General features: G+C 38.8%; 2 protein-coding genes across 3 annotated transcripts; both read left to right on the forward strand.

Annotated features, from left to right (window-relative positions):
* The first annotated feature begins 5,235 nt into the window (after positions 1-5,235).
* On the forward strand, positions 5,236-6,364 carry LOC130748773 (NDR1/HIN1-like protein 6). The gene has a single exon (XM_057602018.1). The coding sequence runs from the start codon at positions 5,354-5,356 to the stop codon at positions 6,122-6,124; it is 771 nt and encodes a 256-aa protein (XP_057458001.1). The 5' UTR covers positions 5,236-5,353; the 3' UTR covers positions 6,125-6,364.
* Positions 6,365-23,428: 17,064 nt separating this feature from the next.
* Positions 23,429-27,851, forward strand: LOC130748312 (putative pentatricopeptide repeat-containing protein At1g17630). Of its 2 annotated transcripts, XM_057601490.1 has the most exons (5): positions 23,429-25,700; positions 25,778-25,973; positions 26,100-26,161; positions 26,607-26,692; positions 27,138-27,851. In XM_057601490.1, the coding sequence occupies exon 1, from the start codon at positions 23,520-23,522 to the stop codon at positions 25,695-25,697; it is 2,178 nt and encodes a 725-aa protein (XP_057457473.1). In that variant the 5' UTR covers positions 23,429-23,519; the 3' UTR covers positions 25,698-25,700; positions 25,778-25,973; positions 26,100-26,161; positions 26,607-26,692; positions 27,138-27,851. The 2 variants fall into 2 exon arrangements, with proteins under 2 accessions (XP_057457473.1, XP_057457474.1); XM_057601491.1 differs by lacking the exon at positions 26,607-26,692.
* The last annotated feature ends 50 nt before the right edge of the window (positions 27,852-27,901 follow it).

Below are 27,901 nucleotides of genomic sequence, written 5' to 3' on the forward strand. Positions count from 1 at the left end.
AACATTAATGTAAGAGCATTAATCACGTAGCTGTACTCACCAGTTAATTATTCACACTTTCAATTATAAATACAAGAATACAACTCATGTCCTCGTACAAGACAACCTTCATGAAATATTTAAAATCCACTAGTAATGGGTAAAAAATAAAATTGGGGTAAAAATAAGTTGTTGAGTAATGAAAATTGAAAATAGATTATTCTAAAATAACTTCATTATGTTATTGGTTAAAAAAAACTTGATTATGTTATTAACATGTGGTTATTGTAAAAGGTAATAAAATGTTCTTTTTAGAAATAAGTTGAGGCTGAATAAGTTAAATTATCCATTAATATTGGTTAAAAAATACATGTAGTTGAAAGATTTGTTTAATGTTTCATGATAGTCTCCACCTTACTATAAAACACTACTACCAAATTTTTAATTTGATATAAGAGTAGAAAGTTGACTCAGTCTTAATCTTAAGTATATAATAAGATAAGCGTGAGCATTCTTTACGTGCTCAATGTGAGAGCAAAAATTATAAGGTGTGAAATAGCAGTTAGCTTATATTATCCCTTAATCATGAGGCTAAGATTCAATCCTTCTTTATTTTAAGGATGGAGTTCATTTCATAGTCAATTATTTATCGTATAGTGAAAAACTCGCAAAGAAAAAATTAATCACATGTTATCGGTGTTGGAAATCTAGGCTAGAAAAAATGTAAAAGCAAAGAGCTGGATACAGCTAAAGACTCTAGTCAGAATGTTGCCATCTGCCTTTTCCTAACCCATTTTCCATAACCCCATCACCTAATCTAGAGCCGAATATCTTTTAAAAATTTAAACAGCATCATTTTATATGTGAAGTAATTATTCTAAAATATTCAAAATTAAATGCTCTTAAAATAAAAAAACTAGTTATTTTCTCTTACATTTATTTTATTCATTAAAAATATTTTTAATAGATTACATTTTATCAAAATTATATTGCGACGGACGCAACATGATATTCGATGAGCAACTTTCGTCCTTGCAGACAGTGTAGCACAACATCTCCCATGATGTCGACGGTTTCCTACAGTTCTTTCAATTGCAAGGATACCAGGATGGTGGTGATCATATGTTAAGTCATTGATGACTGCCTCCGCCGAGGGAATTTGTCAAATTGAATACAGACGAAAGCTATCAAGATAGAGTTAATTGTATGGGTGGCGGTGGTTTGATACGCAACATGTATAAATCTTGGTTAGTGGGTTTCAAGAGTCATGAGGGTGGGGGAAATTTGTTCTTAGCAGATACTTTAGCGTTGCTTCATAGTTTGGGGCTTGCATGGTCTCGTGGCTTCAAGAAAATTCTCTGCGAGGTGGATGGTGCTGATTTGGCTTCTCTTCTTGGAGATGTCGAGACAATAGGGACTTGCTTGATCATAACTGGAGGATCAGTTTTTCATGGGTACATCGAGATGAGAATGAGTCTGTGGATTGGCTTGCCAAAAGGCGTGCTCACTCCTCTTCTTCTGATTATTGATAGGTCTGCTACAGAGCTCGAAACCATCCTATTGAATGACTTTCTCACGGTTCCTTATGAAGGTATGAAAAACGGTAGAAAGGGGGGTTTGAATAAAGTTTTCAGAATAAATCTTCCACCTTAAGGATTTTGATAAATCTTTCGAGAACAAAGTGCTTAAGATAAGAGATAGAAAAGCACACAAGAATTTTATCCTGGTTCACTTGATAAATCCCTCAAGCTAATCCAATCCACCCGTTAAGGTGATTTCTTCCTTCTTAGAATGAAGGCAATCCACTGATCAGGTAAATGTTACAACTGCACTTGAAACCTACAAGTGACTAACAATTACACTGACTTAGCTCACACTGAGATTCACTCTCTTAGTCTTCTCTAGGATCCGATCAAACTTGATCTCCTAAAGGTAACTAAACAACTGTTTAAGAAAGAATGTTTACAAAGAATTTGCTTCTGAAAAGCTAAGAGTAAACACAATGAATTCAGATTAAAGAATGCTTAGAAGGTTTTGAATATAGCTTGCGCGTGTGAGATTCTTCCAACCGCATGTTTCAATCTTCAGCCTCTATTTATACTCCAAGGATTAGGGTTTGAACGCTGCATGGAAATGCTACCGTTGGAGGGCAGTTCTGGAAATTCCAGCTTCTGCTGTGGCTGAGAATGTTAGGTAGGTCGTCAGGATAGTACATTTGCTTTTGTACTTGGATAGTGACTTGACCTTTAAACCTAGTAGACTTCTGATCAGGGGAATGCTTCATGTTGGAACTTGTGAAGCTAGTTGATCAGAGTCAGAGGGAAGCACAGATCCTCTGACCGTTGTATCTTCTGATTCTAAACTCAGAGGGAAGTACATGGTCTTCAGAGTCATCTTGCTTCTGGACATAAGAGTTTCCACTTTTCAGCTTCTGGATCTTCAGAGTCTTCTACACCGTCAGAACATCTGAACCTTCAGAGTTTCTTGGTTGTCAGACCGTCTGGATCTTCAGAACTTCAAGTGACTGAGTCCATATCAGAACTTGTATGACTTCAGATCTTCTGAAGCATTTCTACTGTTCAGAGTGAGCATAGATGTTGCGAAAGCGTTGCTTGGGTCACTCTTTATGCAAAGTGCTTCTGATTTGTGTGAGATTGAATTGAGGTCAGAGCCTGTAAATAGCATACTCAGAAAAACACGTTAGAGTACCATAATTGTTCATACTAAAATGTTAACTTGTAATCATTAAAACATAGAGTTGTACTACTCGATCAAAACTTGATCTTACACCTTAGGTTTCTGGTTTTTTGTTTCGAAGCAACAAAAAGAATGTTATACTTATGTTTCTTAATATCTGTCACTTTAAGCATAGGGTTTTGACAATATATTAATTAAGAATTGGTATTCATGTTATTGTTTCTATTAAATTACTACATAACTTCCTAATGCACCCATTATCCGTTTTATTAATTCTTACTCTTCAATTTTTCTATCTCAATTAAATTAACGTGCATTGCTAAAATATAATTAATGTTCTCTTAAAAGTGTACAAGTCCAATTCATTGGGCCTTTCGATACAATCAAATAGAAAGCCCCATGGGCACCATGAATTGCCCGCACTCAAGGATCTCACTTTTCAACCAAATGAAAGAGCAATTGCGAACACTTTTGGCAAGAGTTCCCCTATCCGAATCCCGCGAGTGACTAAGCGCGAGACGGGTTAGGTGCAATTATTGTACTTAAATTGTTTTTTTGTTTTGTAAACGCAGAACCATATAAAAAATCGAAAAACCCCATGAAAGATAAACAAAAAAATAAATTAAAGTAGTGACATATATAGCATTATTAGAGAGTAACATTAGAGAGTATTAATTTTTCTAGAACTACCCTTAATTACTATTTTTTGAAATATTCCATTTTATGTCTCCCTTGAGTTTTATTTTTAACATCCCACTAATTTCTCTCTCCACAATAGTGGAATTTTTAAATATCTATTTTTGGTACATTAGAAAGATAAATTGTACCAATAATGGATTGATCCTTGGACCTCCCTCACTTATTTTTATCCAAACTATAATTCCCATTTTTTTTTCAGATTTTCTATTTTTTGTTTCACATTGTTTGAAATGTTCAAGGGAGTATTTTATTCAATCTTCAAAGTTAATTTTTTTTTTTCTCTAAATCTAATTATTTTTCAAAGTTCAACTTAAAATTTATAACATAAGGATAATGTTAAAAAAATAATAACATAAAGATAATAAATCTTAAATAAAGTAATTCTTTAAATAAAACATGAATGGATACATTATATTCTTAAAAAGTTCAAATTTCTTAAATTTAATATACTCTCAAAATAAATGTATACCAATCTTTCGAAGCACCAAAAAAATTTGATACCCCTATATAATTAAAATTCCTAAAAATCAAGGAATAAAGCAAAATCATGATTCTAATTAATGCAAAAAAATAAATTTAAAATGAATATATGAGCTACCATAATTATTATGAAATTTCTGAAAAATATAATAATAACAACTCTAACAATGAAACGATGAAGATCAATGTCGATGCTGGATAGATAGGAATTGATAGCTTGGGTATGGCTATAGTGATTCGTGATCATGATGGGAATTGCCTGTATGCAGAGACACCCCTTCTTGAGCACCAGTTGGGACCTGCAATGGAAGAAACGACAACATTACAGTGGGCAATTGCAAGAATTCAAATTCTGGAGTTGGATATGGTGGTAGTAGAATCTAATGCTCTAAATGTGGTGAACCAATTCAACAGTGGGAGAGGTCATACAGAGTTGGAGCCCCTGGTGCAGGATTGCAGAATGCTTGCAGCTCATATTTCTTCATTCAGACTGTAACATGTGCAGAGGGAAGCTAATAAAGTGACCCATATTCTAGCTTCCATTGCAGCATAGTACCCGAATCAATATTGTTGGGTTAATTTCCCTTTTCAAATTCAAGCTGTGCTTTTAGCTGATGTATTTTTTGTTATCCTTATGAATGCTGCAATTTCCATAAATAAATAAATAAACTCCAAGTCTATTGTGCATTGTTGCAAATTATAAATCCAAACTAGGAATCCCAACTTGGATACATTTGCACCATAGTTTTTCTTTCATATTATTTTTCACTGTTTTCTTGTTTTAGTTCTTTCTTTTTTTCATAACAATTTGATATACTCATATCTCTAAATTTCTATTTTATCTTATTTTCACTTACTTAGTCTATATTTCTATATCACTCATATTTCACTACGCTCTTCTCTTTCTATCTCTTGAAGGTGAGGATAGAATTGATGTTAACAAAAACATTTTCCTTTTTCCTAATTAACATGTTTTGTTGGACCAAAGTGGGTGAAAATAAATTTATTCTAATCCATGGTTAACTTTTTTCCCCGATGATTAATCCATGGTCAACTTAAAACAATATGCTAATCATTAAAAGTAATTATCCTCTCTTTCTCACCCACAAATCCATCCCTCCACCTACAAGACGTAACACAATCGATAGATAATTAATTTCCTTAAATATCTAATATTAATATTTCTATGCAATACCTACGGAGAAATATTTTTGTTAGAAGATTTTATCCATTTAACATAATCTCATAATCTCAGGAGATCAATTTCATGACTGCCGACTCTAGAAACCCTAAATTTCAAACCCTTCCCACTTCCCAGTGCTGTGCAGCACGTTCTCCTTTTACTTTGTCCACTCTCCATTCCCAAACATCCAAAAAAGAATCACTTTTCTCTTCTTATTATTCTCTGTCATCATATTATTACTCATTATAAAGTACTAATCCCTAATCCTAATACTACTAGTAACACAATTCCCTCTTCTCTTCATTCACCGACAACATGACAGACAGGGTCTACCCTTCCGCCAAAACCACCGCCGCCACAAACGGCACCGCCACCACCAACCCAACTTTCCCCGCCACAAAGGCCCAACTCTACGGCGCCAACCGCCCTGCTTACCGCCCTCAACCCCTCCACCGCCGCACCCGCCGCCGCTGCTTCTGCACCTTCTGCTTCTGGCTAATCCTCATCATCCTCATCCTCCTCCTCATCATCGGCGGTGCTGGCGTCGCCTTCTACCTCCTCTACCGCCCCCACCACCCCACCTTCTCCGTCACCTCCCTCAAACTCTCCTACCTCAACCTCACCTCCTCCTCAACCCTCTCCTCCAAATTCGACCTCACCGTCGCCGCCACAAACCCCAACAAGAAAAACATCGCATTCTCCTACCTACCCACTTCCATCACCATACTCTCCGGCGACGTCGACGTCGGCGACGGAACCATACCCACTTTCCATCACGGCAAGAAAAACACAACACTGCTGAAATCTTCGATTTCGAGCAGTGGGCATGAGTTGGATGCTGACGCTGCGAAGAAGTTGAAGGCGAGCATGAAGAGCAAGAACGGGTTGCCATTGAAGGTGAAGCTCGACACGAAGGTGAAGGCTACAATGGGGAAATTGAAGACTCCTCGAGTTGGAATCAGAGTCTCATGTGATGGAATCAGAGTCACTCTTCCGACAGGGAAGAAACCTGCGACGGCGTCGACCTCGAACGCGAAATGCAATGTTGATGTCAGATTCAAGATCTGGAAATGGACGGTTGGATGAAGAAGATGATCATGATGCTGCAATAGAGGTGTGAACACTGTGTTATTTTTATTTTTTGCTTAATTTATTTCTGGATTTTAATTTTATTTTTTGGGATTTTTGTTCAAAATTATATTATATGATCCATTATTACATAAACGCGTGTAAATTGCGATGAAGACTTTTTGAATTTTAAGTCGGTGACAGTTGTTAGCACATTCATTGTATTATATACTAGTTATTTTCTTTCTCTTTTTAGAAGGATCTTGTATTCTCTTAGGCTTTGTTTGGTTTGAGGGAGAGGAAAGGAAAGGGAAGGAAAATACGGAAATCGATTCCTCTCCCTCCAACCAAACATAGCATTAGTTTATTTTCTGTATTATTTTTTGATTGTTTATTCCATTGCGTTACTTGGGAGCATTATTGATTTTGATTTGTTGTGTTGTGTGATGTGAAATTATTGGCTCCTATTAGTGATGTGATGGCGTCTCTTTGACATTGCTGATGTTAAAAGGACAAGGGAGTGTGTCTTTGGCTCTTTGCACACAAGGGAAGTGCTCCCTTTATATTAGAGTTTGGTCCTTTAAATTACAGTTTAATTGGATGTGAAAATTCTTTAATTTGATCTTTTGTTACTTCAAAAATGTATTTTCTTTGTATTGAAATGTGTTCTAATATGAGTAGAAAGTGTAGTTGGATGATGGATCAAATAATGAAATTATAAGTCATTTTTACCAAATTTTCTATGATTAAGAAAAATAGTTAGTTTTTATAAATTAGTAAAAAAATTATTATCTTTCCTATAAAAACTTATAAACTCAATAAAATATCCCCTCTCCTTTAATTATTTGCTTAATTTCTAATTAATTTATCTCTCAAACATATTGTTGAAGAAGAACAGTAAATAATGTTTGCATTTTATGGCTTGTGCCGACAGAGAGAATTGATCATAGGGAGTAGTTTCAACTTCCAAGTCAAAATTCCAAGTCAATTAATTTTGATGGTGTAGTGCTACAGCACTAGTACACGGGGGCCCTTTAATCTTTGACTTATGATAGTAATTATTTTGTACTATGTGAATTTAGGAGGCCAAAGATGTAGTACCCGAAATTAAAACCAACCAACAAAAAAAAATTAAATTACACTCCTCTCGTTTTCCTCTTCTAAAAAAATCTACACTCCTTTAATCTAATGTAAGCACTTAAGGAGAGGGAACTAGGCCTCATTTAAAAGAGTTTATTTGAGCTTATCTGATAGCATAAACTCTTATGTCAGTGTTTGTGAGAACTTATGCAAACAATTTATGACTTATCATAAGCCGTTTTGAGCTTATTTTCATAAGTTATCCAGGATTGTTTACGAAAAATAGTTTATACTTATATATAACTTATTTTCGATTTATTTTAATAAAAAATTTAAAATAGCTTATGAATAAGCGCTAATGTTATAAGCATTTATGACCATAAACGCTTAATTAAGCTGTGTTTCCAAACGAAACCTAAAGGAACCCAAGCCCAACTAAGCAATTCTAACTAGTTGATCATAAAGAAATTATATTGTTTCAAAAATGAGTTTATTAGAGCAAACTAAGGGTTAGGTGAGAAATAACAGGGATGATGACACATAAAGAAAAGGACTGATTAACCATATGTTTTGTTAAATTATTTAGAGCACCTTTGGTCGTCTAATATTGCTGATGTGTAATTTTGGTCATATAATATTGTTTTTTTTTTGGTTAACAGGAAAATATATATAATATTGTTTGAGTAGACTAAGTTTCTCTTCCATTTTTATTTTACTTAAAACTCCTGATTTTTTATTTATTTATTTAATAAAAATTTCCCCAAATTGAATATAGTTAATTTCTTTGGACACATCTTTCCTTAAATTTCCTCAATCAAAATATAACATGTCAACTTAAAGTTGAAACTTTCACTTTTCTTTCTTTTTTTACATAAGAATGGTAGAATGGAGAGAAAACACATCCAGACTATTAGGTAGGGCGCTAGTGACATGCTGAAGAGGTCAGCAGAGACTCACTCCTGGTAGGAGCGTCGAAGATCTCCTTAATAAGAGTTGTCTATCAACTGGAAATTTACTGCCTTCAAAAAAAAAAAAACTGGAATTTTACTGACTCTAGGGTAATTTGAACCCTCACCTAATGAGGAACCATAATCTCTATGTAAAAAAGTCATAATCAAATTTATCAAATATCAACTACAAAGCTTATCAAATTTTAATATACAAGGCTCGTTTTTTAAAAAGGAACCTAATATTGGAAAGGGCATGTTTGATGTTGAAAAATGAAAAGGAAGCGAAGTGGATTGACTTGGGGTGTCGTTTTTGTTAGTGCCACCAATGATGGAATCGCTATCCAATGATCATTATCTCCGCGGAAGAAAAAGCCAATGGATGGCAAATGCGCTGATTTCCATCCACTTCATAAATTTCAGCGAAAATTTGTTGTTTACGCTTCTCTTCCTAACGTATCTCCAACAGGGACCACACCCAGCTTTCTCTGCGACTTGAAAATATTGGAGCCTATACCCAAATGGTGTGGGCAACCCATGGGCACCCGACCCGACCCGACCCGATTTCTTGGGTGAAAACCCGAGTTAAATGGGTTCGGGTTCGGGTTCGGGTTTTACCCGATCACTTTCGGGTTCGGGTTTGGGTTTGGCCAAACCCGCACCCGAACCCTACCCGAACCCGGATCTGTATAAGTGAAACCTAAGTATTCTGCTTGTGCAATACAATATATGCAGCATCTTACATATTAATTTAACAGTAACATGGCAATTACAATGTTACATTACATAATATAGCTCTCTTCACAGTCTTTTTCAGGTCGGGTTTCCGAGTTCAACTGTTTGTTTGAGGTTGTGTGCGGGTGTGGGTACGGGTCGGGTGAACCCGAAACCCAATGGGTTCGGGTGTGGGTTTAAGTTCACCACCCATTTCGGGTTCGGGTGCGGGTGCGGGTGTGGGTTTTTGATTTCGGGTTTGGGTTTGGGTTTGGCAAAACCCGCACCCTACCCGACCCATTGCCATCCCTATCCACAATGTTTTTTTTTTGGGACTGAGTGTCTACAACTGTATCGTTGGTGGAAGAACCCTTCTACGAGGTCTTCTTATTTGGTGGATGTTGTTGCTCAGTGTTGTTCTTTTATAAGTTTGTTTCTCTTTCTTTTGTACGTCGTTCGGTAAAATAACGTAACCGACTTCCTTCCTAAGAATACATCTTCTTTCCCAACCAGGTAGTGTTGTTGGTTGATATTGATATACATATAGTGACTTATATGTGTTTCTAATGAATATTTGACTTAATATTTTTTTATAATTACCTTTAATTCACCTTTTTATTTTCCTTCTATCATAATGCATTGTAAGGGGAAAGAAAGATAAATTCAATCAAATAATGATATCTTTGTAAAAAAAAAACCCGCAGCACAAACTCTAAGTTTGTTTTTATAAAAATGTCAGTGTTATACCTCTAATTTTTTTTAATAATGAGGATCGAATGAGGCACTTTTTTTTTCTTCTTTTTAACTGTTTGAGTTGGAAACCTTCAAATTAAGAATATGAAATAATTTTTGACATGTTTTGGGATTTTATTTTAAAAATTGAGAATAAAACTTATTTTCTTGAATAATTTTTATAGTAACATATATCAAACAACACTTATTTATATGTAACCAAAATACAATTTCTTGACATTTTCTATTTTTAAGGATGTGAAACCCCAATTAAAGAGCGGTGAGCTCACTCACAATTATGAGATTAGTCACTACTGTCGGCGGTGCAGTTTATAGATTGTCATGAAAAACCACTTCTCTAAACCCTAGTGGATGAGGTTAGGGATGTTCATAACCGAACCAATCCAATGCAAACCGAAAAACCGATCCAAAAAAGCCGAAATTCAATCAAACCGAAAACCGAACGGATCAAAAATTGAGAAAACCGAATTTTTTTATTGGATTGGATCGGATTTCGGATTTGATTTTTAAAACCGAACCAATCCAATCCAAACCGAATACTTACAAATACATATAATTTTATTTGTACATATATCATATCATTCGTACTTACATATTTATGTCTTTATATGTTTATATAATTATTATATAACACATTCTTATTTATATGAAGACTAGTATTTTTTACCCGTGCATCCATTTTTGTTTTTTTTGTGTTTTTTTAAATGTGTTATTTCTTAAAAGGTATTTTATGGATTAAAAGAATAAATTTATTTTAGATATAAGAAATCATAAATTTGTAAGTTTATTAATGAATGTTTGTTTTTTGTTTTTTGTTTTTTGTTTTTTCCTAACACATTATAGTGAATGATTTAACGACACATTTGTCGTGCTCAATAGCAAAGGTCGCAAAAGAAAGTGCCAGCTTTACATAAGGGAATAGAGAATAGAACTCAAGGCATGTGAGAAAAAGATAGAGAAAACTGATGTCCTAAATATTAGTACAAGTAAGGGTATACTTATTCCAAATTCCATTAAAACCTTAACGGTAGAATAAAAAATAAGAACATTTTTAAGTGTAATTTAATTTTAATATAGTAACTGAATAAAAATTAAAGGATTTAATTAATTATTTCTGATTAGTTTAGAATTTAAATTAAATTAGATTAGAATTTAGTTTGTTTTCCTCTTGTAATAAAAAAAAGATTATAATTTAGTTTTAGAATTATAAATAATCAATGTAAATTAATTTTTGGAATATAGTGATAGTCAACATTTTAAAGTGAAATAATAATGCATTTTGTTACATACCCATTATTGTAGAAGTGCCTCCTTCAAGTTTTTTTTTCCAAAAAAAGTTTATAAGTAATTAATTAAAAATTATTGTTTTTTGTGAGGTTTAAATAATTTTTCAAAGACATGTGCCCAATTTCAGCCGTTACATTTTTTGAATTTGAAATTCTGAATAGTTTTGCGTTATATATTATCATATACTACGTGTAACTATTCAATTCTTTCTTTGTTATGATTCTTCATTAACCTTTAATTAATCAACAAAATTAACTCAAATTACATATTAATTTTTTGACTATATAATTTCCTAATAAATAAACTATAAAAATATCCCACAAAATTTTCTGTTACTCAAATAAAAAATTAAATTAGGATTTTAATTTTTTATATTTCAGTTTCAATATGTTTGAGTTTCCCCTAAAGCAGTTTCCATAGCATTTTAATTCTCATTTTCTATGCTTTAAAAAACTATTAGAAATTCAGAAGAACAAAAGGAAAACCAAATAATATTTTTTTAGGCAAACACTAACTCAAGGGGCCTTAATGACCCTCACATAAAAATCTTGTGCATTACACCAAAAGCCAATACTCTCCTCCCAAATTCAGCAATTTTCCAGAATTCATACTGTTCTGTACTAGGGCAAGCTTACGTAAGAGAAAGACAAAAAGTAAACCCTAGCAGAGCACTAAAATAGCAAAACTACCATAAAAGGAATATTCTCATTAATGCTGAAAAGTTGGTTTCGTACAAGTGGATGACCTCCCCTTTTATAGAGGGGGTGGTCATGACATGGACCTTTACTATATTTGGGCCTGACAATCAGGGCCCAAATCCCTGTACATATAAGACAAATCCAAAGGAATCTTCCAGCTGGCTTGTGGACCCATCATCTAAGGGAGGGCAATGAAGCTCGTTGTGTCGCACTTCCCGCCATGGCTAGCTTCAAAGGCTTATTGTTCATTTTGGGCGGGACATAATCTTCTTTATGTCCCGCCCAGTCCACATGCCCCCAAGACATGAGACTCGAGTAATGAGTCGAAATGTCTTCATCATGTTACCTAGTAGTTCGCCTCTATTGTTTATTCGTTCATCGCCATTTTACTTTCGTTGTTGCATCGCCATTTTCACGCTTCGCCACCTTTGTTGCCGTTTCAAAGATATGTCGCCATTAATCATAACCGTCAATCACGTCTTTTCAACTGACGCACGTATCCTTGTTTTCCGGGATTTCGTCATCATTTGTTACAAATGCAATTTTCAGTTGTGCGTCTCGAGGAGTAATGTCTTTTCGCTTCCTACCTTTTCGAATTTCAAATCCCACAATCCCACGATCTTCCCCCACTCATTCTCTTTCCTCCTTCTATAAAAACCCCTTTTCACTTTTCATTTTTCACTTTCTTAAAACTTTTGTTCTGAAAACCCTTTTCACCGCAGCTTTCATTCTCTTCTTTGAACTCCGGTGAACCTTTTTTTTTCCTCCGGCCGTCGTCATTGCGCGGTGCTCCCCTATCGCCGACGTTCTCCTTTCTCAAATCCACAGTTCTTCCCCTGGTTAGTTTTTCTCTTTCTTGAGATTCTTCGTTTACTTCTTTTTTCTCTGACTCTGTTCATCTTCTTTCTTCTTTTGACTCTGTTCATCTTCTTTTTACTTTTAGTTTGTTCATCTTCTTTCTTCTTTTTATGAAACTGCCTCGCATGTCTTTACCAAACGCTAGCCTTTCTTCCCTAGAACTTTCTTCACCCTCCACGGAGGAGGAAGTTGTCGCCCCCTCTATAATCGAAATTCACTCCTCGCCTTCTACCCATGATGATTCCGGTCCCGCCGGCTCTGTAGACTCAATTCTCTCCTCTAATGGAGATTTGTCTTCACCTGAATGGCGCTCTGACGTGCATTTAGTTGAAGATAAATGTCTGTTGCATTCTATCTGGAGCAGCGTTGGGAGCATTAGTTCGCTTCGAATATCTGCTCAAGGGTTCACGAAGATAAATCCCGCCACCTCGAATAATGAAGATCATCTGTTGAATGTCCTCCCATGTGGCGAAGATGACTGTGTTCTGTTGCGTAAAGAACCAGCCGATGAATCGCCCGATTTTTTCTTTGTTTATGGCTATTTCTTCTTAGACTTGAACATCAAACTTCCTTTCTCGCCGTTTATATGTCACGTTCTTTCTTTTCTGAATGTGGCGCCTTGCCAACTCCAGCCCAACGCCTGGGGTTTTCTCCGCTGCTTTGAAATTCTTTGTGAACACTTGAGTTTCACTCCAACCTATCCTTTGTTCTTCCTTTTCTATAAATCAGTCACCACTAAACCTACTTCTGTGAAATGGGTTCCACTATTAGCCCGTAAGAACATGAGTCGATTCACCGCCCTTAAAAGCCATTACAAAGTATGGCAGAAGAAATACTTTAAAGTTATGGAGTCGCCCGAAATAAAGAACTTGTTCCGAGATTCCGACAATAACCCTCTCTTCCCTTTTTACTGGACAAAGAACCCTCGCCGAAAAATATCCGTTTCATACGACGCCTTGGATGAATCTGAACAAGGCGTCGCCGATTACCTCCGCACACTACCAGTAATTTCTGGTCACGACTTGATTGAGGCGTCGAAATCTGGCACTTTAAATCAATTTTTTAGTAAGTTTATAATCTTTGTACGTAACTTCTTTTTCTTTTTGTTCATGTATCTCGTCTAATTGGTGTTTTCCATACAGCTACGATGGGAAAAGGCAAGGTTGACGCGAACCCAATCAAGATGAAGGAATACCTAGCCCAGTCTGCCGCGGCGGCGAAGAAGAGGGCCGCCGAAACTGAGCAGAAGAAGAAGAATGAAGGTACTTCGGGTTCTGACAACGTCAGGGACCCTAAACGTCAAAAAACTTCAGGTGCTGCTGGTGGTAAGCCTCTCCACCAATCGACTCTCGATCCAAAAAGTCATCCAGCTGAGAAAAAGAAGGGACATGACAATGTCCCGCCCCCTCAACAAGATTCAAGCGCGCTGACCAACCGCCCACCAACTCCATTTAACCAAGCTGGCCCTAGTTCAGCCATTGGTGGCGAGGCTCCTCCCCCCTTGCTGAACTTGTCGGATCCTCACTTCAATGGTCTGGAATTCATGACCCGTACTTTTGACAACCGGATTCACAAGGACATTTCCGGTCAAGGCCCCCCCAACATTGCTTCCATGGCGATCCATCACGCGCTTTCTGCCGCCAGTACTGTGGCGGGAATGGCTCAGTGCGTGAAGGAGTTGATCTCAGCCAAGAACCGTTTTGAGAAGAAGGCAGCTGATTACAAGACAGCCTATGAGCGGGCTAAAACTGATGCTGAGACTGCCAACAAAAAGCTGAAATCTGCTGAGGAGAAGTGTGCTAAGTTAACTGAAGACTTGGCTGCTTCGGACCTGCTTCTTCAAAAGACCAAGTCTCTTCAAGAAGCCATAAATGACAAGCACACTGCCATTCAAGCCAAATATCAGAAGTTGGAATAGAAATATGATCGCCTGAATGCTTCCATCATAGGGCGTGCTTCTCTCCAATATGCTCAAGGCTTTCTGGCGGCCAAAGAGCAGATCAGTGTAGTTGAGCCGGGCTTTGATCTTTCCCGCATTGGGTGGCTGAAGGAGATCAAGGATGGTCAAGTAGTTGGTGATGATGACATTAGCCTCGACCTCCTTCCCCAATTCGATGATGAGAGTGAGCCTGAAGAAGATGGCGAGGATGGGAATGAGCAGCACAGGAATGAGGATCAAGAGAAGGAAGATCCTCAAGCTGGGACAAGCCAGGGCAACAACGCCAACAACGAGAACCTGGCTTGAATTTGTTTTTATTTTATGAAGTTGAAATTTTTCTTTGGGCATTGCCCTGTCTTTTATTTTCATTCCAAATCATGTATGGGCATCGCCCCCTTTTCCCTACTTTAAATGGATATCATTTTAAGTTCATTCGTTGTTTTAGTTGTTTCCAACTTTCGTTGTTACTTTGGTTTACATACCTTAGCCGATTTTTCGACGAGGCTTGGTTTCTAGTGGCCACCAGAATTGCCAAGGCTTTTAACTTTTGAAGGCGATACTCTCTTATTCCGAAAGGTTTACTCGCGGTATTGCATACCTTGATACGATTTGCATTGCATGAACTCGTAATATAAATTAAAAAATATATGCGATTCTGTTGAAATGATCTTTTCATTAATTTTCTTTCGTATGGGAACAATTGTCCCTTCATTACAACTGTCGCCTCATTAAAAACCTTTCCAAAGAAAGGGAAAAAGAGTGCGACTTCATTTACATTTGTTGTTTCTATTAACTAAAATACTGCTTTAGATGAGAGACGTTCCATGTTCGTGGAACCTTTTGACCATTTAGTTGTTCCAACTTATAAGCTCCTCCTCCAACATCGCCAATAATCCTGTAAGGCCCGCCCCAGTTGGGTGAAAGTTTGTTGTGTTTATCGGGTATTGTATTTTTTCGGAGCACTAAGTCTCCTACCCTCATTTTTCTTGGCACTACTTTCGTTGAGAACTTTCTTGCCACCTTCACTTTTCCCGCCTCATTTCTTATGTGAGCCTCTCGTTGTTCCTCGGGCAGCATGATTAGATTTGCTATTAAGTTTTCTCCGTTGTCATTCTCATTAAACCGAGCCACTCGCCAACTTTGGTTTTCAATTTCCACTGGGAGCATGGCGTCAGTTCCATAAGTTAGACGATACGGGGTTTCCTTTGTGCTTGACTGTTCCGTGGTGTTGTATGCCCAAAGAACGCCTGGTAGTTCCTCCGCCCAAAGCCCTTTTGCTTCATCCAGTTTCTTTTTTAAACCTTTCAGGATAACCTTGTTAGCCGACTCAGCCTGCCCATTGGTTTGTGGATGTTCTACAGAGGCAAATCGCATCTCGATTCCCATTTCTGCACAAAATTCCTGGGTAACACTACTTGTGAATTGGGTTCCATTATCCATTACTAACGCCATGGGGACCCCAAATCTACAAACAATCCTTCGCCACAGGAAGTTCCTGACCTTGGCGGCTGTGATAGTCGCCACAGCCTCGGCTTCTATCCACTTAGTGAAGTAATCAACCGCCACGATGATGTACTTCATTTGTGCCTTCGCTACAGGGAATGGTCCTAAGATATCAGTCCCCCACATGGCGAACGGCCAAGGCGCCATCATGGTTGTTAATTCTTCTGGTGGAGCCTTGTGCAAATCAGAAAAGACTTGACATTTTTCACACTTCTTAACATACTCCAAACAATCCTTCTTCATGGTTGGCCAATAGAATCCTGCTCTTATCACTTTTATTGCCAAGGATCGCCCGCCGATATGACTAGAACACACACCTTCGTGGACTTCCGCCATTATTCCGAGGGCGTCCTTGGTATCGACACATTTGAGCATAGGAGACATGATTCCCCGCCGATACAACTCACCATCCACCAGTGTGTAGAAACTGGCTTCCCTGCGTTTTGTTCTCGTGTTCAAATCATCCTCCTTTGGTGGATTCTCTAAGAAGGTCTTAATCGATTCCATCCAAGGTAGCTCGCCCTCACTGACTGACTTTACAGCTTTGAACTTTATTTCTACCAAATCAATGCTCGGGCGAGGCAGGGTTTCTTGAATGACTGTTTGGTAGTTGCCCAATCTCCCTGTGCTTGCCAACTTCGCCAACACATCAGCCCTCTCATTTTGTCCCCTCGGGACATGTTCTATTTTGATTTCTTTGACCTCCATCATCAATCTGCGCACCACTTCCAAATATTTGGACAGTTGCGGATCCTTCACCTGGTACTCGCCTTTCACTTGTTTAACCACTAACTGCGAATCTCCTTTGATAAATAACTTCTGGACTCCCAGCTCAATGGCCAACCTTAAGCCGGCAATCAGAGCCTCGTACTCAGATTGATTATTGCTCGCCTTGAACTCGAACTTGAGAGACTGTTCAATGATCATTTTATCTGGACTTTCAATTGTTATTCCCGCCCCACTTCCAGTGTTATTAGAGGATCCATCCACAGACAGGACCCATTCTCCTTGAGTCTTCTCTCCTTCAGTGGGTGTTAATTCCGCCACAAAGTCAATTAAACTCTGGACTGTGACTTGGCCCCTTGGCTCATATTGTATGTCATATTCTGATAGCTCAACTGACCAGCTAACCAATCGCCCTGATAAATCAGGCTTCTGAAGTACTTGCCTTAAGGGAACATCAGTTTTAACTTTGACTTGGAAACTTTGGAAGTAAGGTCTGAGGCGCCTTGCAGTTTTCAGAATCGCCAAAGCCGCCTTTTCAATTTTTTGGTACCGCAATTCTGCCCCCTGTAAAGTATGGCTCACGAAATATATAACTTTCTGCTTTTTTCCTTCTTCCTGGAGCAACACCGTACTTACCGCCTTGTCAGTAACCGCTAAATAGAGCACTAATGGAACGCCTGGTGTTGGCTTGGAGAGTACTGGTAATGTGGCCAATGTTTCTTTCAATTTGGTAAAAGCTTGTTCGCATTCCTCTGTCCACTGAAACTTTGAATTCTTTTTTAAACATGTGAAGAACGGGGCCGCTTTGTCACCCGCCATTGGCAAGAAACGTGACAAGGCGGCCATTCGCCCTGTCAAACGCTGAACCTCCTTTACACTTGTTGGGCTTTTCATCTCCAAGATCGCCCTTCCCTTATCAGGGTTCACTTCTATTCCCCTTGATGTTAACATAAATCCCAAGAACTTTCCTCCCTGGATCCCAAAAGAACACTTCTCAGGATTCAACTTCATTTGATATGTTCTTAACTGAGTAAACGCTTCTTTGAGATCGCCCCCATGATCACTAGCCCTGGCGGACTTTACGATCATGTCGTCCACATACACCTCCATATTCCTGCCTACTTGTTTTGAAAATTTTTTATCCATAAGCCGTTGGTACGTAGCTCCTGCATTCTTCAAACCAAAAGGCATTGTTTTGTAACAATAGTTCGCCTGATTGGTCATAAATGCTGTACTTTCTTCATCCGAGGGGTGCATCATAATCTGATTATAGCCTGAATAAGCGTCCATGAGACTTAAAAGTTCATTCCCTGAAGCTCCATCCACAAGTTTGTCAACATTGGGAAGTGGGTACGAATCTTTGGGACACACTTTGTTCAGGCTTGTGTAGTCCGTGCACATTCGCCATTTCCCATTGGCCTTCTTGACCATTACAACATTGGCGAGCCACGTTGGGTACTGTACCTCACGGATGAAGCGGGCCTTGATCAATTTTTCAGTTTCTAATTGTACAGCCTTGTTCTTTTCTTCACTCATTCTTCGCCTTGGTTGGATGACTGGGGTCGCCCCTGGTCGTATGGCTAGTTTGTGAGTGATCACCTTGGGATCAATCCCTGGTACATCATTGATGGTCCATGCAAAGAGATCTAGATTATCACCCAGAAGGGTGATTAGTCTGTCCTCTTGTTCTGTTGTCAAACCACTGCCAATCTTTAGAAACTTGTCCTTGACTTGCACCTGCTTGGTTTCTTCCAGAGGTTGTGGGCGAAAATCATCAGCATCATCTCTTGGGTCCAAGCTAAATCCTTCTTGTGGGAAGATTTCTGTAATTCGATGGCTCTCCTTGGCGGCCTTTCGCCCATAGAGCGCCACGCTTCTCAAATAGCATTCCCTTGCTGCATTCTGGTCTACACGCAATATCCCGACCTTCCCGTTGCAGGCGGGATATTTAACAGTTAAATGAGCGGTTGAGATGACCGCGCAGACCTTGTTGAGGGTGTCTCACCCCAAGAGTACGTTGTAATTGGCTCTACACGCCAATACTAAGTACTTTACTTGAAACTTCTTGACAAACTCTCCTTCTCCAAAGGCAGTCGGAATTTCGACGTATCCCCGCACACTGACACGGTCCCCTGTGAATCCCACCAAAGTTCCCCTGTATGGTTTCAAATCTGATTCCTTTAGTCCCAGGCGATCAAAGGCGTCTCCATAGATGATATCCGCCGAAGATCCCTGGTCTAAGAATACTTTCTTTGTCACATAATTGTTAACCCTAATTGTTACCACAATTGGATCGTTGTCATGGGGAATTACATGCGCGAAATCCTGAGGGGTAAATATAATAGGGGAATGATTCACCCAACACTCGCCTTCGTTCGACTCCTGTACTGAGTGTACTGCCGCCACGTAGCGTTTTCTAGCCTTACTTGAAATTGCACCCCCGCCAAATCCTCCTGCAATAGATGAGCATTCCCCAACAGGATCGCCCAACTCTTCAACTATCTCTTTACCTTTGCCTTTGTCCCCTTGAGTGATTTTAGCTACCTCCGGCGCTGCTGTGTCTTTAACAAAGTTTGCCAAATGGCCAGCTTTAATCAAGCGATCAATTTCCCGCCTTAAATTCCAGCAATTATCTGTCGTATGCCCCAACGCCTTGTGGTACTCGCACCACCTATTGGTGTCCACGTTAGCTGGCGGCCGCCGTGGGGGTGGTGGGTACTGCACAACGTTGGTCTGCCCAACCGCCCTTAAAATGGTACTTAAGGGTGCATTCAACTTAGTAAGTGGGACTGGCGTTGGCGAAGCACCAGGCTGACCAGCTGTGGCAGCAGTGGGACCTTGTGAATTTCTGTGCCATGTATTTTGAAAGCCAGGTTTAGAGTTTTGGTATGGTCCCGGTCTTGGTACACGGGGGGTTTGCGCTATCCTGGTTTCCTTCCCCGCCTTGGATTTGTCCTGTGAAACACCGCCAGATTGAGACTGCTTGCGTCCTTCCTCTCTTTCTTGTTTCTTCTGATCATCTTGCTCGATCAATATGAACTCTTGAACACGAGCGCGAAGATCCATCATATCCTTCGCCGGTCGCCTTGTTAAGTCTCTATTCAAATCTCCCGCCCGAAGGCCATTTTTGAATGATGCCAAACAGACATCTGGATTTTCATCCTCCAACTGCACCGCCATCTTGCTGAAGCGTGCCATGTAGGTTTTTAATTTCTCTCCTGGTTGCTGATGTATGCTGATAAGATCAAACATTGTTGCTTTTGTGGTTTTATTGGCGGAAAATTGAGTCAGAAACTTAGTGGACATATCAGTGAAATTATCAATGGAGAAGGGCGGTTGTCGTATGAACCACTGCATCGCCATGCCCTTGAACGTGGAAGGCAATAATCGACATTTTACCGCAACCGTCGCCCCGCCGATCACCATTTTGGTATTGAAATATCTAAGATGCTCCATAGGATCAGATTCGCCCGAAAAGGCGTCTAATGCCATGGTTTGCAGGTGCTTTGGAATGTCCACCCTAGTGATGGCTGGAACAAAAGGTTGGAATTCAACTACATCCTCCGCCTCCAGGCGTTGTTCTTGCTTAAAATCCTGCCGCTGAGTGAGATACTCAACTTGGGCTTGCAACTGCTCGTTTTGGGACTGCACCTTCTGTAAGGTATCTAACATTTGTTGCAAAGCCGCAGGCGTGATACCTGTCACTGCCTCTTGCGCTCTCCGTGGAGCAGTGGTTTTAAGATCTTCCAAGTTTACATATTCAGGCGGCGTTGAACGCCGCCGAACACCTGGATCTGATTTAGCGATCAGATCTGAAGGTCTTTCCGGAGCTGCATTCACCAATGACGCTGGCGACGGCGCCACTGAGTGGACCCCCTCCGAGGAAGCTTCCTGCTCTTGCTCGTCCAGTACGGGACGGTTGTTGTTTCGTCCGCCGCCGCGACCGCCGTGTCGACCACCACCGCGCCGGCGATGATCGCGTCGACCCACGCCGCATGAACGAGTCTCCATGGCTCGCAATTCCTCCTTCTGTCACCGGAAGAGCTAAGTCAGAGCCACAGACGGCGCCAATGTTCTGTACTAGGGCAAGCTTACGTAAGAGAAAGACAAAAAGTAAACCCTAGCAGAGCACTAAAATAGCAAAACTACCATAAAAGGAATATTCTCATTAATGCTGAAAAGTTGGTTTCGTACAAGTGGATGACCTCCCCTTTTATAGAGGGGGTGGTCATGACATGGACCTTTACTATATTTGGGCCTGACAATCAGGGCCCAAATCCCTGTACATATAAGACAAATCCAAAGGAATCTTCCAGCTGGCTTGTGGACCCATCATCTAAGGGAGGGCAATGAAGCTCGTTGTGTCGCACTTCCCGCCATGGCTAGCTTCAAAGGCTTATTGTTCATTTTGGGCGGGACATAATCTTCTTTATGTCCCGCCCAGTCCACATACCATTCGCTCCCCAAGTATAATTCATATTTGTTCTCTTACAATCCAACAAAGCTTTCTCAATCTTTGTGTTTCCAAATCTGTCAATAAGCTTCATTCTTTTGTGGTCATGAAACGTATTCAGAAGGGAAGTACTGCATTTGTGCAAAGTGCTTGTTCTTATTCTCAATTTTTAACACCACCCCACTATATATAACCACATTCCTTATAACTATAAGCAATCAATTTCAAGTAAGACATAAAGTAGTTAACAAATAAGAGTGAGCAGGAAAGTGCAAATTGGAGGTTCCTATTCTAAAATTTTAATACCACTTGACCATATATAACCACCACAATTATCCTTATCACATAAAGTACTTAAGTGTGCCGAAAAACATTAAAATTAAATAAAATGATACAAAGAGACATTCTGATGAACAAAAAAAAATAACACACCAATGTCAGTAGAGAAGATTAAAAATACTCTAGTATCTTGAAAAGTAAGATAAAAAAAAATCAAGTTCAATTGCAAATTAAATCAAAGCTCAACATAAAATCAATTAAAGTTTAACAACAAAATAAAAAACCTAATTATTGATCAATTGACCACGAAACTATGAATTCACAAATTACTTGAAAGCTATTACAAAATAAGTTAAAATTGTTCTATTAAAAAATCAGTCCAACTCTCTTGCAGAGTCTCCACCAATATGATAAGAGGAATAATGTTGAATAAAAAAACATAATACTGTTTTAACCTGCCTAAATTTCTGCAAGGTTTCCCATTTATCTAACCTTATCCAGATGGTAGGAACAAAGGTGATACTTGTTTTTGCCAATTGATGAAATCTTTTCATTCAGTGGACCTCAATTGATTAAGCCACGAATAGAAGTATGCTCCAAATGAAATGGAGATGACAAAAGAACTAAGAATATGTGAGCTTATGACATAAGGCACCATGAAAAAACTAAGTTTAAAGGCACTGTAACATAACAGAACAAATAGAATAGAAATCTGAGAATCACAACAATATGCATTTATGAGAAATGAAGAGACCAAATTATGTATTACAAAATGAAAAAAATAATGCAGTAAACCTTTGAGGTATGTGTTACAAAAAATGTGATGAAGTCCTTAGATTGTCTATCTTGGGTAGGTGAATTAAAAAAATAAAAATAAATAAGAGACGAATGCAACTCATAAGTGGTTTGGGGGGAGAAGAAGATACCAGTGAAAAATTGAAAATTGGGAGAAGAAGAGTTAAAATGATTTGAGTGACATTCTATCGTTGCAAACTTGCTGTAGATGGATCAGCAATGACTTCTAAAATCATGGTAAATGATGGTCATGAAAATACACATTCATACAATGAAGTTAACAATAGCAAAAAAATTTAAAATTGTTATTGTCAAGTTAACAACAACTGCACTAACATATATAGCAAAATATGCCTGAATTATAAATCAGAAATTATTTCTCAGAGAAAATGCCAACATGAAAAGCAAAAAAAAAGTGTTCAAAAGAGAGTTCTTACAGTAATGTAGAGGATGATAAGTAGGACTTGTCTGTTAAAGAAACAGGAAGGGAAGATGTGAGATAAAATAAAAGATTATTGAGATATGAAACTGAATATAATCAAAGGAATTAAACATAAGTGATTGAGTTATACCTTGATATGGAAATTGGCACAGGTGATGCGGAGGGTTGGTAGAATCGTGTTTCTCTGTTGCGTGCGTGCTTTGATTTGAGAGTGCCTATGTGGGGAAAGCTTGTTGAAGACATTTTATAGGGAGATAGTTGAAGCTAAAGAGGTGGATGATAAGGTGGAACTTGAGAAGGTGGAAGAGGAAGAGACGATGCAACCTTGTTTGATCTTAGGAGTGTCCATGTGAGGATGAATTAAATTCATTGAATGGTGGGAAGATTGTTGAAGCCCAAGAGGTTTATGAGAAAGTGTAACCGATGAATGAGGAAATGGAAGAGGCATTAACATATGATGAATGCCAACAACATTACAGATGCAATGAACGGTCCTGATCCAATCTAACGGAAATATGTAGCATTTTTACATAAATACTCATGCTTAATTTGAAAGTGGTGTACAATGAAATATTGAATGACAAAGTTGTCCTTCAGGCTGCAAAAACTTTCCCTTTATATATAGTATAGAAGATAGATAGATAGATTTGAGTAAATAAAATTTCAAGTAATAATTTGAAAAATATGCGTTAGAGTGAACATATATTTGATATTTATAGCTTCGGATTGGATTGGTTCGGATTTACAAAAAGAAAAAAACCAATTGGATGATGTAGTGACAAAACCGAAGAAATTGCATCGGATGAATTTTTCCCTCAAAACGGAACCAATTCAAACTGCGAACACCCCTAGATGAGGTAATAACAGCTTCCACTCTCCAAATAGTGTTATTTCTTGTTCTAATCTCAATAGAACCTCAGTCCTCAACCCTCAAGCTTCATGCTCAATGCAGCCCCTGTGCGCTTCCTCTGTTCTTCCTCTCTACGTTTCCGACCCCATTTTCTCACTCGTTCATTCTCCCTCTCCACCGCAACCCACTCCCCCACCGCACCACCACACCCCACCACCGAAGATTTCTTCATCACCCTTCTTCAACAATGCTCCACTCTCCAACAAGCTCGCCAACTCCACTCCCAAACCATCCTCACCGCCGCGTATCGCAAACCCTTCTTAGCAGCCAAGCTCATAGCTCTCTATGCGCGCTTTGGGTCTGTCTCTCATGCTCAGAAAGTCTTCAATGCTGTCCCATTTGAGCGTCTTGATCACATTCCTCTGTGGAATTCGATTATCAGAGCTAATGTCTCTCATGGGTACTTCGAATTTGCTATTGAAATTTATGTTGGAATGCGAAAATTTGGATTTTTCCCTGATGGGTTCACTCTCCCGTTGATAATTGAGGCTTGTTCGCATCTGGGTAGCTCTAGTCTCTGCAGGATTGTTCATTGTCATGCTTTGGAACTGGGTTTTCGGAATCATCTCCATGTGGTGAATAAATTGGTGGGGATGTATGGGAAGCTTGGGCGAATGGAGGATGCCTGCCAGTTGTTTGATGGAATGCCTGTGAGAACTATTTTGTCGTGGAATACTATGGTTTCGGGTTATGCGTTCAACCATGATTGTGTTGGTGCTTCTAGGATTTTTAAGCGGATGGAGTTGGAAGATTTGCGGCCGAATTCGGTAACGTGGACCTCGCTGTTGTCGAGCCATAAGAGATGTGGGCTTTATGATGAAACTCTTGAGTTGTTTAAGTTGATGAGGACTAGGGGATGTGAAATCAGTGCTGAAGCGCTAGCTGTGGTGATATCTGTGTGTGCTGATGTGGTTGAAGTTGACCGGAGCAGAGAAATCCATGGTTATGTTATTAAAGGTGGATATGAAGATTATTTGTTTGTGAAAAATGCACTGATAGACACTTACAGAAAGCATAAACATTTGGGGGATGCACATAATGTATTTTTTGACATAAAGAACAAGAACCTAGAAAGTTGGAATGCTTTGATATCGTCATATGCTGAATCCGGATTATGTGAAGAGGCTCATGCAGTACTCTTGCAGCTGGAGAAATCACTTGATGGTCATCAGCCACTAAGGCCCAATGTCATAAGTTGGAGTGCTGTGATTAGTGGTTTTGCTTCTAAGGGGTGTGGTGAGGAGTCACTGGAACTTTTCAGGAGAATGCAGCTTGCCAAAGTAAAGCCCAACTGTGTGACATTTTCCACTGTTTTGTCAGTTTGTGCTGAATTAGCAGCACTAAACCTTGGCAGGGAGCTCCATGGTTATGCCGTTAGGAATCTAATGGATGACAATATTTTGGTCGGAAATGGTCTGATTAACATGTACATGAAGTGTGGGGATTTCAAGAAAGGACATTTAGTGTTTGATAACATTGAGGGTAGAGATCTAATCTCATGGAACTCTTTAATAAGCGGTTATGGAATGCATGGGCTTGGTGACAATGCTTTAACTACTTTTGATGAGATGATTAAGGCGGGAATGAAGCCGGACCACGTCACATTTGTTACTGCTCTATCTGCTTGCAGTCATGCTGGACTTGTGGCTGCAGGTCGCAACCTTTTTTATCAGATGGTTAGAGAGTTTAGAATTGAGCCTACTGTAGAGCACTATGCATGCTTGGTTGATCTCCTTGGTCGTGCTGGACTTTTGCAGGAAGCAAATGATATTGTGCGAAACATGCCAATTGAACCTAATGAGTATATTTGGGGAGCTCTGCTAAACTCATGTAGAACGCACAAAGATACAAAAATTGTAGAAGAAACAGCATCACAAATTTTGACCCTGAACTCACAAATAACTGGGAGCTTCATGCTGCTGTCCAATATATACGCAGCAAATGGAAGATGGGAGGATTCCGCCAGGGTTAGGATCTCGGCAAAGAAAAAGGGTTTGAAAAAAACACCTGGTCAGAGTTGGATAGAGGTCAGAAAGAAAGTTTATACATTCTCAGCAGGGAACATAGTCCATTTAGGACTGGATGAAGTTTATGTGATCCTTGAGGAATTGGCACTTCAAATGGCGAATGAAAATTATGAACTCAATAGTTGCTTTAATCAAGAATGTATTTACGACCAATCAGAGCTCGTACTTGTTGCAAACTGAAAGGTTAGATATTATCACTTCTACTTTTAGCATTTTTAGTAACACTTCTTAACTCACAATGTTGTAAATGTTGCTCATAGATTGGTTCGAGAAAAGTGGGTCTCAAAATTGTGCACTGTCCTGATTTTCGAATATGCCCTGCGCTCTCCAGGGTCAACCACTGATTCCTCTGACCATCCCCCTCACTGTCGATTTTATAACTCTTGACATTCAAAGTCCTTCTCCAATTACTACATGACGTGACTTTGCGTAATGTGGTTGTGTTTTAAACACAAGGTAGTCAATAGCTTCTTAAGTTATCATGTTTTTTGTTGTGATACATATTTCTATTTCTATGTATTGGTAGGATTCAAGAACTTGATTTAATATTACCTGCTAACTTTCTTTCTTGTTTCATTTTAGATATCCAAGGGCTGCTGGAGAATTATGGCCTCGAGAGGGTTCTTGATACTCTGGTCATTGAGGTTAGACCTAGTAGTTATTATACTCCAGTCTTTAAATGTATATATATTCACATTTAATGCAAGTTTACTTTCAACTGCTACAATTATGTTTTTGTTTTAAAAATTTGTTTTAATTACTGTAACATTACACGATCATATTGCTATAAGGTTGTTGAAGTTCTCTAGTCACGTTGATAAGTTTCTGAGCTGTTTAGATAATCGAATTGTTGATTAAATTATAGACTTATAAATGGAACGAGTTCGATTTATCACTAATGTGGTACAAATTCTTCTCCATATATCTTAACCACAGTTCATGTGTGCAAGCTGTTCTTCATGCATATTTATTTATTGCTTTGGTTTAAGAACTATAAGCTTAAAGCTCTTGAGGTTAAAATTTTATCCAAGTTCTTATTTAGGATGTATCTTAACCATTTAAAACGTGAACTTTGAATATGCCCTGCAGTTCACTGTTGATTACCTGACAAAGCTTCTAGATATTTTCAAGAAGGTCTGCTGGATGCTCAAATCAGGTGGACTGGCTATAATGAGGTCATAATCTTCTCATCTATAGCAGTTTTATAAAATCTAATAATGGAAAGAAAATTTGTTATGAAGCACTTTACAATAAAATCACCATTCTCTTGGATATATATTCATATTCATCAGCATACAATTGGTGAAAGATAAGGTTGCCAAAGTGAAGGGTGTTTATAATGAAAAAATGATACAAATTCGGAAGGAAATAGTAGATTTTGTTGTGTACTAAAAGATTACAGCATTCTTAACTTCACTAAAAAATTAGGCTTAAATATGTTTTTAGTCATTACATTTGTGAGTATTTTAATCCCTCCCATTTTTGTATGGTTTATGTCCCTTATATTTTTAGTCCCTCTATTTATGCGAGGACCAATCGTTTGCCCCATTTTATATCAATGTTGGTTGGCTATTCCCTTTGCCCAATTTTAAGAATATCCCACCCTGATTTGTTTTTCAGTGGCCTGTGAACTCTTTTGCTGGCACCGATCGTTTGCTTTGCTTTCGTGGGATGAAGCTGGTGTCTATGTATGGGAAAGAAGAAAGTTGTTTTCAATGATGTGCTGATCCCACCAGATAGAGTGGTAGAGGAAGCTCAACGAAACGGGTTGCCCAAGGCTTTGCCATAGCTGTCCCCCCTTTACTATCTTCCACAGGGGTCACTTGACAAGGGGATGAGGCTGGAGAGGAAGGGTGGAAACCACCGGCTCAAGGCTCAATCAATGTAAACTTTGGCGCCTCCTTTAAGGCGGGAGTAGGAGCAGGGTTTGGGTTGATAGCACGCAATGGGTCGGGCCAAGTTTTGGCTATTGCGACAAATCTCATAGTCGATGTCTCCTCTCCTGTGGTGGCTCAGGCATATGCTGCTTTCGGTGGGCTATTGAACTAACAATGGATTTAGGCTTTAGCGGAGTAATCTTCGAGAACGATTGCTAGGTGCTTCATTGTGCGTGGATTTCAAAGCTGAATAGCCCTCCGTACCTCTCCTTCATTGTGCAAGACTATTGGTTCTTGTCTTTCGGTTTTAACTCTTGTAGTTTTGTTTATGTTAAGCGTCAATGTAACGCGGTGGCGACTCTTGTAGATTTGTTGCCTTACCTGACCACAGATGTACCTACTTTTTACTAGATGACAAGCTAATAATGCTAGCTTATCAACTTCTTTTTTATCTCTCCTTTTTCATATCACCTTAACATCATTTCTCTCATTTTTTTTCTGAGTGGT

This window comes from Lotus japonicus, chromosome 3 (assembly GCF_012489685.1).
Source record: "Lotus japonicus ecotype B-129 chromosome 3, LjGifu_v1.2".
Classification (NCBI taxonomy): Eukaryota; Viridiplantae; Streptophyta; class Magnoliopsida; order Fabales; family Fabaceae; genus Lotus; species Lotus japonicus.

Coding starts and splice junctions, on each gene's coding strand:
- LOC130748312 (XM_057601490.1), top strand. CDS start 23,520: ATGCTCAATGCAGCCCCTGTGCGCTTCCTCTGTTCTTCCTCTCTACGT.
- LOC130748773 (XM_057602018.1), top strand. CDS start 5,354: ATGACAGACAGGGTCTACCCTTCCGCCAAAACCACCGCCGCCACAAAC.